At 37.0% G+C, this 19,140-nt stretch overlaps 1 protein-coding gene across 1 annotated transcript in view; it reads right to left on the minus strand.

The window, feature by feature from the left end:
- Positions 1 to 19,140, minus strand: part of GPATCH2 (G-patch domain containing 2) — a 202,139-nt gene that overhangs the window by 86,898 nt on the left and 96,101 nt on the right. Inside the window, exon 6 of the mRNA XM_005690474.3 lies at positions 343 to 410. Coding sequence (XP_005690531.1) covers positions 343 to 410 — 68 coding nt within the window. The remainder of the gene's footprint in view (positions 1 to 342; positions 411 to 19,140) is intronic.

Consider the following 19,140-nt stretch of genomic DNA (forward strand, 5'->3'; position numbering starts at 1 on the left):
ATACTTTAGAAAGGGCTGTGGGAGGAAGGAAGTGAGAGCCTGATGCTACTTAATGTAATGAAAGTGTAAATGCTTTAAGATAATATATGAATTTCAATAACACATGAATTTCAAATTTTATCACAAGTAAAACAGTGACTATTTAAAAACCTTTCTTTAAATTTCTGCCATGGGTTTCATTTAAATTGTTCTATTGGACTACTGTTATTGGCATATGATGTTTATTACTCTTTTTTAAGGTGTATTTAAATTAAACCATCTTTACTAGCAATAGTTACCAATTTCCCCCAAAAAAGATGCAGAAGAGCCCAACAAGATTATACAAATACAGTGCACACTCACTCGTGGTGATGAGAATCTGGAGAAAAGTGAACCATTCTCTTGTTGCTGACTGGGCCAGGAGTTGTCACCTGAAAGATTTAAAACCAAAACCAGTCACAGGTGAGTCTGTAAAAGGCAGTGAATAATAGGCATGTTTTCATTTGAAGACATCCACTCTGAAATGCAGAATGTAACAGGTCTCAAAATCTAAGACACAACTGCATGGACCAAAAGTATAATTAAATTCCTGGTAAGAATGAACTACTTCTTTTAGTCTAGCATAGTTCCTCTGCTAGAATTTTAAGACTATTTAAAAAGTATCTTTATAACAGAAAAAAACAACTTTCTGAAGAACTAGACCACTGAATCTCATTTCCAAATACTGCTGCTGCTGCTGCTAAGTCACTTCAGTCGTGTCCAACTCTGTGCGACCCCACAGACGGCAGCCCACCAGGCTTTGCCGTCCTGGGATTCTCCAGGCAAGAACAAATGCAAATATATTTAACTGTATGTAAAAAAAAGAGGTTTACTTAATTAGTGTTGAGAAGATGGTATTTCCTAGGAACAACATCTTTGTATTTAATTCTTAAATGTAAATGACATGTATTATAATGCACACACTTAAATGCATACAAATTAATATATACATACTGCTCTACATAAAATAGATGAGCAACAAGGATCTGCTGTATAGCACAGGAAAGTATATTTATTATCTTATAATAACTTACAATGAAAAAGAATATATATATAAATATATATAACTGAATCACTTTGCTGTACACTTGAAACTAATGCAACATTATAAATCAACTGTATGTAAAAAATGCATACAAAAACTTAAGTCAAGGGAGCAGTGAATAGTCCTTTTTATAATTTTCCCATAAAGTTAGGAATTATCTGTGTATTTATATAGAACAATGATTTCATTTAAGAGAAAAAATTTTATGCCTTTATTTCTAAATCAAAGTAAAAACCTGATAAAGAATTAAAGGTTCAACTTTTTTGATAATGCAAGCTATTCCTATTTTCCATGTCACAACTTTTCTCTCTAATAGAGGGTTCTCAACAGGAACATAAACATAGCATCATGCAAGAATGAATCCACAATCACAACTGACAAGAGATAAAGTTACAACTTAAGGCTTTACGTAATGCTTCATCATATTACAAAAAAAAACCACCAACCCTCTATAATTATAGGAGTGCCACTTAACATACAGAATCCAGAAAGGCATGATGAGGCAACAAATGCCTCTGAAAAGAAACGAACATTTTCAAAAATGTATGTCATCTTCTTTCACTCGGGTAACAGGGATGCCAGCACACACTGAAATTCCAAGAATTGCAAATACTGCAAATGTGCACAGATGATGACATTAATAACCCTACGGTTTGAGCACCACAGGTAAACATGTGGCTCAACTCCAGGACTACATCCTGCATTCATCTCAGAATGAGGTTTTCATGCTCCTCCAGTGGGTAACCCTGGAATGCAGTAATCCATTTTCTACACCGTGGCTATGAGAAAAGCCGACTGTGCCTATGTCATGCTTTGTTAGAGGTTCATGATCACATTATCTCAGGGTGGACCTGACACTTTTATTCAGTTTACAGTATGTTCTATGTACAGGCAACTTATTTCCTTTGCCAGGGCTGCTGACAACCTTTTCCACACTATATTAATCTTGTTTACTGACTTTATCTTGGTACAAATATCAGAAAACTGAACTTTTTATCTCAGAGAAAAAATAAACAACATGTTGACAGAAGCAGAAGCTATTTTCAGGGCTAAAATTGCTTGTTTACCTGCAGCTATACTTATGGAAAAATGTTTAAGTCTTGCTCTGGCTTGAGATACATAATCTGAAATTTAATAAATGAAAGAATTTCACATACACCCATGTGATAAATTGCCCAAAGAAAAACAATGCAACTGAATACAATAAAACAGAATTTATAACTAATTTATACCACAATACAAATGTAAGCTTTCAATCTAGTCAGAAATAATCATACTATATATTTCTCAGAAATCATATGTAGAAACTATGAGTGCAATTCAATTGCTGTAAACAACTCACAGAAGATTTATAATAGCAAATGTAGATATTTAAATGAGTTTACATATTCACCTAGTACATAGCCCCCCTTTTAAAAAGATGTAAATATCCCATTTCATTATTTCAAGTCAGTTTTGGTTTTACTTTTAAAGATATTCAAATAGGCATAATTTAGAATTTTAAAAAATGAAACAAACACTGAGATCTATATATGATAATCTTTTCAGGTCAATGACACTGGTCTGCCTCTGGAGTAAAATATTCTAATAATGGGAATCTTTTGCTACTTTAGGGATTAGACACCTTTACCAAAAAGGTGAGAGAGATTGAGAAAGGAGTATGACAAAGCTGTTTATTGTCACTCTGTTTATTTAACTTATACACAGAGCACATCATGCAAAATGCTGGGCTGGATGAGTTATAAGGCAGAATAAAGATTGCCAGGAGAAATATCAACAACCTTAGACATGCAGACAATACCACTCTAATGGCAGAAAGCAAAGAGAAACTAAAGAATGTCTTGATGAGAGTGATGAAGGAGAGTGAAAAAACTGGCTTAAAACTCAATTAAAAAAAACTAAGATTATGACATCTGGTCCCATCACTTCATGGCAAATAGAAGGGGAAAAGTTGGAAACAGTGGTAGATTTCCTCTTCTTGGGGTCTAAAATCATGCATATGGTGACTGCAGCTACGAAATTAGAAGACTCTTGCTTCTTGGAAGAAAAGTTATGACAAACCTAGACAGTGTGTTAAAAAGCAAAGACAACACTTTGCTGACGAAGGTCCATACAGTCAAGGCTATGGTCTTTCCAGTAGTCATGTATGGATGTGAAAGCTGCACCATAAAGAATTGATACTTGCCAACTGCAGTGCTGGAGGGCTCTTGAGTCTCTTGGACAGCAAGGAGATCAAACCAGTCAGTCTTAAAGGAAATTAACCCTGAATACTCATTGGAAGCTGAAGCTGAATTTCTGATACTTTGGCCACCTCATGCAAAGACCTGACTCACTGGAAAAGACCTTGATGCTGGGAAAGATTGAAGGCAGAGGAGAAGAGGGTGACAGAGGATGACATGGTTGGATGGCATCACTGATTCAATGGACATAAACTTGGGCAAACTCCGGGAGATGGTGAGGGACAGGGTAGCCTGGAATGCTGTAGTCCATAGGGTTGCAGAGTCAGACGTGACTTGGTGACTGAACAATAAGATCTTAGTACAGAATTCAGCTCATGAAAATCAGGGCTATCCTAGATTTTCAGTGTATTTTAAACTTGAAAACATGTGTTTAATACAATTGATTATTAGTAGTTACTTCAAAGAATTATAAAATATCAAGAAACATTCTTTTAAAATTCTTCCTAAAAGTTATAATTCAGGGTTAATCTTTCTAAAAATAAAATGAAGCAATTTAAAATATCAGGTCAAATTATTAATTTCTAGTAAACATTCAAGAATGGTGATTACTTTATTCTCTTAAAAAAGATGCCTTCCAGTTATTTCAAAAATGTCTTAGAAAGAAATGACAAATTTTTAAAAATCATAACTCTTTAAATAACCTATAAGATATTCATGTTGTAAAGTTTGTTACCAAAAGTTGATTTTATTTCACAAGGCCAGACAGGAAACAGGTGTTCTGTTCTTCATGAGAAACAGTAGCTCCACAATCCAGTTCTTGTTGTTTGTTAAAACTCTTGAGATAATCATTTATATAATTAGCCGATATTTACTGATAATAACCTTAAACAATACACTATATGCTCTGAAATTTTATGATTCATTTGTTAAATATTACTATATCAGTAGTGACTACAATCCTAAATAAAGTAAGCATATTTGTTTTCATTACCTCTGCTTATATGCAAATTATTAAAAAAAATTAAAGTTCGATAGGAATGAATGGTCTCTGGGTAGCATAGTGTTTGTGTCAACTTCTGACCTTAATAGACTGTGAAATAAACTATATGGCTAAAAGATCACAGGGGTTTCAGTCTTTATATTGTTATTTACCATCGACTCATCAACCTCAGAAGATCACAATACAGCAGTGCTAGATGAAAATGCAATAGTAGCTGTACAGGTACCACCATCGGAATTCATAAGGTCAACATGAACCCATATAAGGGAAATTTAGCCAAATTATTTCAATGACAAAGTATCTCTCTCAATTTTATTCAGTTCAGTTCAGTCGCTCAGTCCTGTCCGACTCTTTGCGACCCCATGAACTGCAGCACGCCAGGCCTCCCTGTCCATCACCATCTCCCGGAGTTCACTCAGACTCACGTCCATTGAGTCCGTGATGCCATCCAGCCATCTCATCCTCGGTTGTCCTCTTCTCCTCCTGCCCCCAATCCCTCCCAGCATCAGAGTCTTTTCCAATGAGTCAACTCTTTGCATCAGGTGGCCAAAGTACTGGAGTTTCAGCTTCAGCATCATTCCCTCCAAAGAAATCCCAGGGCTGATCTCCTTCAGAATGGACTGGTTGGATCTCCTTGCAGTCCAAGGGACTCAAGAGTCTTCTCCAACACCACAGTTCAAAAGCATCAATTCTTTGGTGCTCAGCCTTCTTCACAGTACAACACTCACATCCATACATGACCACTGGAAATCCATAGCCTTGAGTAGACGGACCTTAGTCGGCAAAGTAATGTCTCTGCTTTTCAATATGCTGTCTAGGTTGGTCATAACTTTTCTTCCAAGGAGTAAGTGTCTTTTAATTTCATGGCTGCAGTCACCATCTGCGGTGATTTTGGAGCCCAAAAAATAGTCTGACACTGTTTCCACTGTTTCCCCATCTATTTCCCATGAAGTGATGGGACCGGATGCCATGATCTTTGTTTCCTGAATGTTGAGCTTTAAGCCAACTTTTTCACTCTCCTCTTTCACTTCCATCAAGAGGCTTTTTAGCCTCAATTTTATTAGAGATGTTAAAAGAAATTTCTTATTTTTTCTATCACTGATTTGTTAACACTGATATTATGACTTTCCCTCAAAGATAAACAAAACAGTTGGCTTTATATATCATTTTCATTTTGTTACTGTTACCAAACCCACTGCATCTCATCCCATTCTTCTATAATTAAGATGGTTGAATGAGTTACTTTCCAAATCAGGTAGACTTCCTGAGACACAGTGGTCCTATGAGACTAATAATGAGTTTATTCAATATGGATGATAGCTCACTTATGTTCTCCACAAGTAAGATTCCTTCTATAAATTTATGATGTGTTATGTCGCCACACAAACCCAAGAAACCACCCGTCCAGGCTTCTTTCTCTGCCTCTAGTAGAGGCATTCTCCTCCAACTTTTCTCTCACTTACAATTATATTTTATTTGCCTTCCAAATGTTATTCTGCTTCAGTGCCTACACTGACAAACACTTAGGGTGGCAGGCTGCCATTCAAAAGCAGGCCTTTCAGTTTTGTGAGGACTGCTCAATCAAATCTGCCTGGCCTCCAGGCTGCAGGGAGACATTGTCTGAGCCTCCCTGCCAGTTTGTCAAGACCCAGAAGTTTCCTACTTCTCGAAGAACCATTATTAATTTGACTCAACTTCTCAGAAGAAAGAAACAAGCCTTTTAAGTTTAGCAGGCTCTGCATGAAGGCCCCCTGGTACATTCAACAAATGTGTCAGTCAAATACATGTGACAGATATTAAGGAAAACAATTCAACAAAAAGGAGCTTAAAAATAGAACTTTAAAACCTAGGGACAAGAAGGTAAGGAGACGAAAGCAAAGAGGTGGAAGGAAACTTACTGTAGTTGCTAGTCTATACATTCATCTTCATTTAAAAATAAGTGGAAGAAAATAATATTCTAAACATTTTGGAATAGTTGATTTTAATTCATAGTTGTTAAAATGAAGGTGTTAAGTGTCCATCTTTTAATCACACACAAGAGAACAGAGCAAGATTCTCCAAAATATTTCCCATGAGGGCAACTGAGTTTTATATTGGTGTTCTAAAAAACTGGTACAAGATAGTTAGGAGAATGAATAAAATATTTCACTGTGTTATCTATTCTCATATATAATACAGAATGGTCACAATTCACAAACGGTGCAATTTATTTGGGGATGGAAAACATTCAAGAAAATAACATTAGAATCACTTTTAACATAACATATACAAGAGTGGAAATTACTTTAGGATAACTTTGAAAGTAAACACAACAAAGGGACAAATTCAGGTACTATAAATGGATATCATTTATAAGATTAAAGGGAAACAAAGTAGTGATCTGATTTCAGAGGAATAAGGGGGAAGAAAATCACCTGTGAGAAGGGAGTTGTATGCAATTTCTTTCTCCCTTCTCCAATTCATCTTACCAACTCACCAAACTCAACTTTCTAAATCACTGCTTTTCAATGTGTTGATTTTCTCATGCCAGAGCCATCCATAGCTCCTCACTGAAAGTAAAACTCAAGCTAATAAGAAATGCATTCAAAACCCTCTCTTATCTCATCTCTGCTTCCCACTGTGATCCCTCTCCAGCTTCTGATGCAATAGCTGATTCCTCCTTGTTCTAAACCCCAAACTGCTCTACTGGAAACAATTCAACAGATATTTACTAGTTATTACTGTGCACATAAAATCATGTCGAGATTTACTATATAATGAGTGGTATGTGGTTTCCATTCAGTTGGGTGATTTTAGTTATATTGTTACATTGATCTACATTGATTGTTACATTGATTTAGTTATACTGTTACAAAGATCACTAATCTTTATGATATCATGATAAAGTCCTGTGTTGAGACTCCTCTAATTTGAAGGGGTTTTTTTCCCCCAAGAAAGGTCAGTAAATAATTCATACACTAATCCATATTTTACTTTCATTTGTCTAGACTATTATTAAAGTAAATGTGAATTTATATGTTGTTGTTATTTAGTTGCTAAGTTGTGTCCAACTCTTTGTGACCTCATGGACTGTAGCCTGCCAGGCTCCTCTGTCCATGGGATTTTCCAGGCAAGAATATTAGATTGGGTTGCCATTTCCTTCTCCGTGGGATCTTCCTGACCCAGGGATTGAACCTGTGTCTCCTGCGCTGGCAGGCAGATTCTTTACTACTGAGCCACCAGGGAAGCCCCGTGAATTCACACAGTAGACTACAAAATCCTCTTCACTGGTTATAAGAAACTAAAAACGTAATAGGTGAAAGTAGAATGCCTAATGTGTGCAGACAAGGTGCTGGATCTGAGCCCACCAGAAGTATTAGCGTCAGACAATGATGTCCTTCTGGAAAGAATATACGGGATGGAAGATCATTTCTGAGAACAACTGAATTACCTGAGATTGCAAAAACTGTTGTACTAAATTATTACATTGTACACTAGAGTTTGGTTTTCCAATTAAGAAGATGCCTCAGAATTTGGGATTTTATAAAATCGAGTAACATTACAGAAAGATGTACTAGGTTCACATCATTATTCATCTTTATGTATAAGACATTCACAACCAATCTTGCTCTTATTAGCTGAGTTCACACTGGTTAAGACTTTCAGGGAGAAAAAAACCGTCTTATTAGCGGCAACTACTTTCTTCACCTTTGTGTTAATTAGATTATATTATAGTAGAGATGTAAGGCTTCCCTGAAAGCTCAGTTGGTAAAGAATCCGCTCGCAATGCAGGAGACCCTGGTTCAATTCCTGGGCAGGGAAGATCCACTGGAGAAGGGATAGGCTACTCACTCCAGCATTCCTGGGCCTCACTTGTGGCTCAGCTGGTAAAGAATCTGCCCGCAATGCAGGAGCCCTGGGTTTGATCCTTGGATTGGGAAGATCCTCTGGAGAAGGGAAAGGCTACCCACTCCAGTATTCTGGCCTGGAGAATTCCATGGACTCTATTATAGTCCATGGGGTCACAAAGAGTCAGACAGAATGGAATGACTTTCATTTTCATAGTAGAGATGTATCATAGTGAGTGAATCTGATGACTTTTACCTGACTGTCAAGGTTAAAGGGTCCACACTGTCCCATTATACTTTTACTATGCAATTTTTAACTCTTCTTGGGACGATGTAAGCATGAACAACCCAACAAAGAAAGTGTGATAATGACCACTGATGACACATCAAGAATTAATAGAATTTGTAGAAATCCTGTTGTGATTAATGATGACAATTACATTGTCATCAGTCTTTTATCAGTGTTGCCAGCTTATAAGGTAAGTTTTTACGGGCAAGGTGGCTAAAGTGAATAAACATCATTTTTCTCAAACACTAGATGAAGAAAGTATTACCCACTGAGGTGAGGGCACGTAACACTCAGATTACTAAGACTAAACAAGATCTGAACCTCAGCTGTTCTATTCCCAATTGCCCCCCGCAGAGGACCACACAAAGGAGACAATACACCAAAACAAGTGTTTCCTGTGTTGGGGAATTTGCCACGGGAGATGCTGACTTGAATAGAGATTATATCGTTGGAAACTCTTCAGCCTATAAATATACATCCAAGGACATTCTGGTCTTTACTTGCGACTTCGGGGTACCCCACGGGGCTATTTTAAATATAGGCAAGTGTGAGCATGGCATCTCAAACAAGGTTGTCAGTCCATGTTACAGATAGACTAACAAGAATAACAAACGGCTCCACCACAAGTCATCACAGGCAAAGTAGGGAAAAAATTAAAAACTGCGCTGGAGAGGACTAAACATTTCATGATGAGAATATGTGAAGGAACCTGGATAATTAGAGAAGTTGGGCTATTTTTTTCCTTCAAAAGCAGATAACAATGTAAATGTGAGGTTACACCTTCAATCCAGAAAGGTTTTATAAAGAATTATTTAAAAAAAAATCACAGGAAATAAAGCACAGAGAAGCTCAAGGCTTTCAATAGAGGATTAGCCATCCTGGCAGAAATCGTATGTGTCAAAGGGAAGATGCTAACCTTTCAGCTGCTAGCGTCACATCAAGAAGTGACAACAGACTCCAGGTAATCTGGAAGTAATCTTAGTACCTTTTCAAGTAACAGCAGTGCACATATATCTTTAAAATAATTCTTAAAGTGTATGTTATGCTAAGCTGCTGAAGATACGGAAATATACAAACAAACATACATGTAGATCTATGACAACACTAGCAATTCTTATATTTTCATTCTAAGACTAAACAGTGTAACTGTTTTACATCTTCACTTTAAACAGCTTTTTCCTAGTTAAAATAAGTCAGCATTAATAATTAAGAATTTAGAATTATTGGCCTATTAGAATAATAATGCTTCTAATTATTAAGTGTATAAATCCTCATTTCTGGTCTACAAAATGATGATCTAAAAGATTTAATAGAAAAGATTAATCACTATATAATTAAAGAACAAATACAGCAACAACTGTTTTTCACACTGCTCCATGGTAATTTTTTTTTTTTTTAAGAGTAAGGAACTAAAAATTAACCAGCTCAGAATGATGGCCAATAGTGATTAAAGAAAGAGTTTCACTCTGCCGTTCTGTTTTAGTAGCAAGCTGTGAGTGGCCTCTGCTGGCTGACCAAAGGCTTCTTAAATCACCCATTTATGATGCTCACAATACCATGGGTTTCAAAAATATAAGCATATGTCTACATATGTTTACACAAAATCCATTGTGCATACAAAACTGCCTTTTATAAGAGTAAATCCTAAGTAATAAAAGGTGTATAAGATGGTGTAAAAATCTTTATCATCTTATCCCACTTCAACATACTTAGATTACACACCAAATCTATACATCTCCTAAAACTCCAATTTATAAGCCACAATGTATTAATGTGGATTATCTTGTTCAATTCAAATCAAGCAATTCACATCTACATTTAAAGTATTTTCTTAAGGTTCATTTTATACACACACACACACAAACTTTTTCTCAAAATTAAGCGTAATATTTGAGGGGAATGCAAAGGATGACTGAATTTAAAAATCTTTCAAAGAATTAGTGATTTAAAAAAAAGACATTAACATTTTATGTAATGGTTTATGAAGATACTAATCAGGAAACACAGTAAAACAAAGTAATTAAAAATTTTTCTATATTATTGTATCTATGCTTGAGAAGTAATTTTATATTCAAAACTTAAAATTGTAAGAAGCTGAAAACTTACTTAGTAATAGGTACTGCTAATTTAGTAATCACAATAGAGAAGAAAAAAAGTTTCAATATTTTTTCTCAGCAGCTTTCTATTAATAAAAATCTCTTGCGCATGATAGTTTCTGATTTTTTAAAAATCTTAAACATACCATTATATATGATTCTCTTCATACTTGACCCAATCTATCCACTTAAAATATACCCCATTAAGAATTATTATCAAATATGCTTAATGATGTCAGAAGGTGACTACATTTATTTTAAAAAGTTATTGTTCTCATGTGTGACAATATTCCAGTACATTTCAACCCTCATTTCAGAATTCAGTCCCATTATCTTGCCTGTTCAAAATTGTTCACAGGGTTAGCTAGCTGACATATAAGATAACCCTCCATCTCACCAGACACCACTGGGATATGACATACTGACCCACAGTAAGCCCTTATTATTAGCCTGAAATATATAGCACATAACACAGCTCCTGCCAGGGAATTTGTTTATAAAAATTCCTTTATCTCTCTGGATATTCAAAACGCTTTTAAAAATAATGTCCAACTACTTAAAGGAATTTCAAATGATAAATAAAAATTCTAATGGGTATTTTGAAGCTTCTCCTTCCATCTCTCACAATTCTGCAGAATCTAAAAAATAAAATAAGGAGTCATATCAGGAAATAAAAGCTGGACAGTGTTTCTTCCTTGGAGCTTGGCTTACACATTATATTAAGAACACACTTAAAAAACAAAACGGATAGTTAATAATTCCCATTTCTAACAAGAATTATCGTACACTGGAAAACTTGGTACATGTAAAAATATCTTTTTTTTGGTAGCAGAAGAGATTGGGGGGTAACATGGCAGTGAAGACAGTTATGATATTCAGTGAACATGACTAATAATGTGAAAAAGTTACAAAGACAGGTTTTTGGACAAAAATTCTGTCACATACATTAAAAATTTACTTTGGGAATATAAGCAGATTAGGAAAATTTTCAGTGCTTAGTTATAAAATTACCATAAATTTTTGAGTAAATCTAGTAAACATTTAGTAAATATTTTTACTATTTGATTATTTTTAATAGTAAATTTTACTAAATTTATTATTTAAAATACTTAATTTTGAATCTTGGAAGACATGACCAACATTTCAGGAGCTAAAATTATTTTCTTTCCACATTAATTATTGATAATTTATTATAACATTATCAGTTGTGCATATGCCCTTTTAAAAATGCAAAATTTTCAAGTTGTTTTTTTAAACTAGGTTATTTCTTCCTACTATAAGCTGATAGTGATATATGAAATTTTAATTTACATCAAAAGAAAAAAATTACAAATGGTTCTGATGTTTAAAATGTTGCTTCTAAAAATATCAAGGATATACTGATAGTAATTTATGAGAAAAATGCTGAGAGTCTCCACACTTAAAAACTGATTATCTTAACATCGTTTATATTTAGCAAGTAAAACACTTCAGATATTGTATTCTATAAGCTGTTCTCCTTAAGTAAAGATTCAGACAACCACCCAGTCTTGTGTAATATAGAACAAGATCAGATTATTATCCTGTTAATTGCACTAAAACATGTCTATAATTTAAAACCACATAACTATGACTTGAGAGGGGAAAGAAAAAGATCACAAATACAAACAAGCAAATTATTCTTTAAAGTATATATAAATGAATGAATGAAAAAAATCAAATATTAGTGAATAGATAACAATATGATCTTAGTATATTACAAACTATCTTTTTCAATGAATGGCTATACAAAACACAAATGTCAGTCAGTTCAGTTGCTCAGTCGTGTCTGACTCTTTGCGACCCCATGAATCGCAGCACGCCAGACCTGTAACTGACCAGTTATATCCTTTGACTAATATGTATTTTAAGTAAAAACAAAACCACAGAGTTAGACCCTCATATCTGGGGGTATTTGTTAGTAGAATTAGCTTTAAATTCTAAGAATTTAAAATTCTTTTAAATTGAAAGAAGTAAATGTCTATCGTAACTTTGGTTACATCATAACATCAGTAAGACAGCCAGAGGTGGTCATGTGAGACAAGGCCTGGCCAATAAGAAGTATGTCAATCACTGGGTGGAGCTTCTGTGGAAGATTCTTTCAGCGGGATTTACTAGCTGGCATGTACCTTGTACCTGTCTTTGTACTTCAGGATGTCTGGGATGAAGGCAACAACACCCACTCTTTGACTAGGAGTGAAAGATCAAAAGAATCAAAGGCTTCCACACTGCCATCCTTTATCTGGATAAAGAAGCCTTCAAATATCTTCTCATGACACTAGGATGGAACAAAACAAAACCCTCTTTCGTTCAGGTTACCGTTTATTTGGGCATCTTGTTACATGCTCCAAGCCCAATCTTAATCAATAATAATAATAATAGCAATAATGCTAATTGTATCCAGCCGGTTTTACCTTTATTCTTTAAACAAAAAATGAGAGTCATCCAGTGGGTCAGGAATCCACAAAAACAGGAGATACTGAACTTCTGTTTGATATGCCCAGCACTCCGCTGGGTGAACAGAACAACAAAAGGTTGGCTGGTCCCCAACCTTTTTGGCACAATGGTTCCAGGATGGTTCAAGCACATTATATTCCGCTGATCTGATAGGAGGCGGAGCTCAGGTGGTAATGGAGTGATGGGGAGCGGCTGTAAATACAGACGAGGCTTTGCTTGCCTGCCTGCGGCTCACCTCCTGCTGTGCAGCCCAGTTCCTAACAGGCCACAGACCATGAGCGGAGCTGGGACCCTCAATCTAGAAGATTCTAAAGAAATGCATAATACGAACCCTGCTAGCTAATATGTTACAAACTGAAAATATGCAAGCTGACTAGACTAGAAGTCTGACAGAACTGAGTTAGGTAATAAAGTTTCAGAAATCTGGGCATTTGGTTCATTCTATAAAACACGGTCTATGTTTGCAGCTCCAAACATTGAGCTAGGGTATCCTGACTGGTTGGTATTGTCAGAGTCCAACAAGAAAAGGGTGCCTTCAATCAAAACACCAAAAAGAAACACACAAAGGATGGTATTGTCATAATTTAGGTCGCTGTACTTTCATCTTCAGTAAATCCCAACTCCTGTTGTTTCAGGGTTTCTATTATCAAGAGCCTGGGAGATGCCAAACAGTTTCCTCTTGCTGCAACAGAAACAGACAAGCCCTTCTGCTGATGACAGCGGGGTCCAGAGGCTCCTGCCTTCCCACTCCTGTAAGGCATGGGAAGGAGGACGGAGGCTGAAGCAGGCGGGTAAGATAGAAACCACTGTGGTAGCTGCCCCCACTCCTGTGCGGTAAAATGAGGGGGAACTGAGCAATGTCTGCCCAGCTCCGGCAAGCTGGTGAGGAGGGGAGTCTCTAAGACAGTCCCAAGCTGGAGTTGGCACTCTGCCCAAATTGGAACGGAAGTAAAAATGTTGCATTGGTGGAGGGTGCATAGGGCTAGATGGATAGCCTGAGAAAATGCCAGTGGTCCCCTCCTGGCCTGGAGGTGCTTGATGGGTAACCCAGGTGTTTCGGTAACCTGACAGGGAACCAGTGGACGAGCAGTCTTGGGACCCAAAGAAGCAGAGGAACTTGAAGATCAGAGACAAATGGCTGGAATGTATGGGCTTCAGTGACAGGTACCAGCACAGTACCTCCATGCACCAAATGGAACTAGATTTACACAAGTGAATGAAGTGCTGGGGTGCAGATCAGACCAGCCAGACAGAGATCAGTAGGGACCAAGGAGCAGCGCATGGTCAGTAGGATGATGCGTGGCTGAAAGTCATCTCCATCACCCCCAGGGCACATACATTCCCGACTGCCCTCTTGGGGAGAAGCAGATGGGAGCGGGAGGAGAAATGCAAGACCTAGCATTTGTTAGAAACAGACTAAGTTTCCTAGCTGGAAGAAATACTTAATACTGAGGTACGGTTACTGGCAAATCTGCTTCACTTCCCTTGACTCCGCATCCTAACTGACACACTCCTTCCCCATACTGACCCCACTAATAAGTGAAAACTCATGAGAAATATCAAATACAATAAATAAAGAAGCTATATGTTCTTTTGCCCAAGGGTTCATCTTTTCCCCACTACACTTAAAAACTGACATCAACCTTTCAATATACTCAAGAATAGAGGAGGTGTCCTTACACTAGAATAGATGGGAATCTTTCTGTGTCTATAAGTAAGTAGTAAAGCATTAACTGTAGTTTAAGCTTTCTCAGTATTTTATAGCAAAATTCCACATAACGTAAACCATATTTTTCCATCTGCAGGTTACAAAATCAACTGACCAAAACATCTCTTTTATAAGAAGATTAGAAAACAAAGTGATATGGAGTCCTATTAGTAATTCTTGCTGTCCACTCCAGTGATCACAATGGGATAGGATCATCCACCAGGTTTAAAATAATACACTAGAATTATAGATTTCATTCATTTTCTTTTTGTCCAGTATATAAAAAAATAGATTTCATCAATTTTCTTTTTTTCCAGTTCTTAGGAGCAGAACAACATCACGATTAAAAGTGTGGGCTTTGCGAGCCAGATGGCCTGGGTCAAAATACTGATTCTTCCAGGTTTCAGCAGTATGACTGCCTCAATTTCTTCTTCCATAAAATGGGGATGAATGAAGTACTCATTTTATAGAGCTACTATGAGAATGAAATGAGAGAATCTGTGAAATACATAGATCCGTATCTCTTATTACCGTTTGTATTAATTGTCTCAAAATCTAATGTAGTGTGTATGGAATCTAGAAAGATGGTATTAATAAACCTATTTGCAGGGCAGCAATGGAGACGAATACATAGAAAACAGACTTGTGGACACAGTGGGGTAAGGACAGGGTGGGACAAATTGAGAGGATAGCATGGAAACATATACATTACCATATAAATAGCAAGTAGGAATTCGCTGTGTGACACAGGGAGCTCAACCCAGTGCTCTGTGACAACCTAGAGGGGTGGGATGGGGTGGAATATGACGGGGGGGCGTTCAGAAGGGAGGAGACATATGTATACCTATGGCTGATTCATGTGGATGAATGGTATAGGCCAACACAATATTTTGTAAGCAATTATCCTCCAATTTTTAAAAAAGCATCGAATGCAAAGTACACTCTCAATAGTAAGATAACACAATAAATATTACAATAGATGTAAGCAAGAATAAGCTTTTGTAGGACTGCTGTGAGTTGGAAGCAAGGAGAGTATGCATGCAGGGGAATAGTGCAATTGGAGATGTTTATTACTGGGACCATCAATCACCCTTTCAGTGAATTACTTGAAACAGTTAGCAATTGCTCCCCATGAACATATCTGAAATACTGGTACATATTTAATATACAAAACACATCAAATTATAAAGAAGTTAGTTTACAAATGAAGTGAAAACCACAAGGTAGCCAGTCTAAATCACAAAATTTAATTCAGTAATTTCCACAAAGACATCATTAGTTACTACATAAGCTGGTGCTTTTCTGATGCTTTTCAATTAGTGGAAAGGTCATGAGTTTAAATAAAACAGAGTTAAGTATCTTATCTATAATAATGGTCCGTAAATTGAATGTTTTATAGCTGAATTGCTGTTCTTGGCCAATTTTAAGGGCCTGAAAGAAACTTGAACTGGCAAACTATTCAAATTCATGTTATTAAAGTAATAAAAGGAATGCGCTGCCTCCCATGCCCCAGATGAAACACATACACACACTCTCTCACACACACACACACACACACACACACACACACACACACATAGATGTACATTAAGATTCTTTGATCATACACAACAGAAATAATTTTTCTCTCCACTTTGAATTCCTAAACTTCGTTTCTTTCTTATATCCTGTAATGGACTGCTTCATATTAAAATTTATATGCTTGTCTCCTTTATGTGAAAATACCATCTCTGGAAATGAGAGGTCACTGTCTAATTTATCGATGTATCACCAACAGAACTTGGCACATTTGTCTATACTGACCCATGTGTCGAATTCGCCAGCAGTACACACACTAGAGCCCATTGGCATTTTGCAAAAGTTGCAAAGCAACTTAGTAAATATTCAGAAGAATTCACAAACAGGTTAAATACTATAGTCTTTCAAATATCTAGATAGTTTGTCTTAGAAGCCATGTCACCCTCTGTATAACTAAAACTATTCTAACACCATTTTATAAAATTAAATAGTATAAACCCCAAAACTTGGTAGGAAGTATGTGGAGTCATCTGAAAAATGAATTATATTTTACCAGGTGTTCTGCCTAAAGAATAGTTCATAATTTTTCAAAAATACAGAAAATGGAAAAGATGCTAATACTATCTTTAATGAATTCCTAGAACACTTTCACTCAAGTGTCAAAAGTAATATAGAAGGAACCCCAGAAAAAAGAAAGAAAGCTGCTTAATTATCGTTCTGGAGTAGCACGCTATTAAATGAATTCATAGACAGAAGCAAGTATTAGCATATATTCTAAGAGTATGGCAGGATATGCTCTTAAAATTCATTCTGAAAAACGAAAGTGTTAGTTACTCAATCATCTCTGACTCTTTGCAACCCTATGGACTGTAGCCCACCAGGCTTCTCTGTCCATTGAATTCTCTAGGCAAGAATAATGGAGTGGGTAGCCATTTCCTTTTCCTGGGAATCTTCCCAATCCAGGGATTGAACCTGGGTCTCCTGCATTGTAAGAAGATTCTTTACCGTCTGAGCCACCTGGGAAGCCCCTAAAATTCATTCTAGAAGGAAGCTATCCATAAAGCCGTGGTAGCATGAATATACCTAAGAGACTAGATATCACTGAAACTGTTCTTGAGTTGCCTCATGGTAATAACCATGAGCTCCATAGATAGTAAACCATAGCATGGAATCTCAAACAGTATCTTCTCACACGGGTAGATTGTGAAATACCTTCAGGATGCCACTACAACCCAACTCCGCGGAACTGGCTGCACAATCAGTATACCTGCCAAGTAGCACACTCCTCTGGACTGTGAAAACCAACAAGTACTGGAATACTGTTTTATTCTTTTCTTTTTGTCCTCTGTGATGAACTCAGTATGTATGCAGTAAACAGTATCTAGTATTACTAATTTCACCACACACTGATTGAGCACTTTCTAGGTTGCCTAGGTTCTCAGAAGCTGCCTAGACATTATTTCTCATGCTCACAATTCTGCAAGATTCTAATTATTATCTCAAGCTCATGAATAAGGCTTAGAGAGATGAAAACAATCCACCTAAGACCACCTGCTTCACAAGCAACCGAGCCAATATTTGTCCAAAAATATCTGGTTCCTTTACTCAGCAAGAAAATACTGAGCCTTTACATTACTTTCTTGTTGAGTAAGGGAACCAGATATTTATAAGACAGATCACCAACAAGGACCTACTGTATAGCACAGGGAACTCTACTCAATATTCTGTGATAACCTGTATGAGAAAAGAATTTAAAAAAGAATGAATATATGTGTACGTGTAACCGAATCACTTTGCCGTACACCTGAAACTAACACAACGTTGTAAATCAACTCTACTCCAGTAAAATAAAAATATTAGAAAAAGAAGACAATATTGAGCCTTTACCATGTGCCCTGGGTTAAGGAACAGGAGGAGATATACTAGCAAACAATAAGGAGAACCCTGCACTGATAGGAGACACACACTGAATTAAAAACAAACCAATATGCACAAATACTACAGACTGCTGGAAAATAGTGTGAAGGAAATAAAGAGCGAGAGGGAGGTGGGGAAGGGGAAACTCAGTTGAGCTGAGTCCTAAGGGACTAGATGGAGCACTCAAGCCAAGGAGAGGAGAGGTGGGAATACCCTTAGTCAGAAGAAGTATCACATAGGAAGAGCGGGAAGCGAGAAGAGATGTTCAATGAGCAGCTTGGAGGGCACTGTGTCCAGGGGCAGACTGGTCTGGGGGGAGGACAAACAGCATAAAGGAGCCAGAAAATTCAGTGTCCTGGTGACCTTAATTTTAAGAAGCTGTGCTCATTTCTATATGCTGGCAGTTCTCAAGCTCTATATTCTTAAAAATGATTGAAGACTCCAAAGAGCCTTTGTTTTATGTTTATCGATCCTACTGGAATTTAAAAAATGCCTTAATTTTTTTTAAACCCAGGAATATATAACACATTTCATGGAGACTCTGGAAAATACCACCATATACTTGTGAAAAAAATGAAGGGAAAAATACAAATAATATCTTGGTATTATTATGAAAACAGTTTTGCCCTTGTGGACTCCCTGAAGGAGTCCCAGGAATCCCCAGACCACACTTTGAAAAGCACTGCTTTCTGCCATGGCTGTCCAAGTGTGGTCCCCAAGTCAGAGATATCAACATCACCTGGGAACCTGTCAGAAATGAAAATTCTCTGGCTTCACCTCAAACCTACCACACGAGACCCTCTGGGGGGGGGGGGCGGGCGGTGAAGCCCCACCACCTGGGTTTTATCAGGCCCTGCTGGTGATTCTGATGCTCACTGAGGTTTGCGCACCACTGTGCTAATAAACTTTACCGAAGAAGGCAGGACAACGGAAGAAAAACACCAGCAGGGAGTCGTAAGAGTTGCTTCTATAGCACGCAAGATTTGATTGTCCTAAGCCTAGAGGAGAAGCTTAAAGCCGAATGCAGGGGAAGAACATTTTAAAAAGCTGAAGCAAGATAGAGAATC

This window comes from Capra hircus, chromosome 16 (assembly GCF_001704415.2).
Source record: "Capra hircus breed San Clemente chromosome 16, ASM170441v1, whole genome shotgun sequence".
Lineage (NCBI taxonomy): Eukaryota > Metazoa > Chordata > Mammalia > Artiodactyla > Bovidae > Capra > Capra hircus.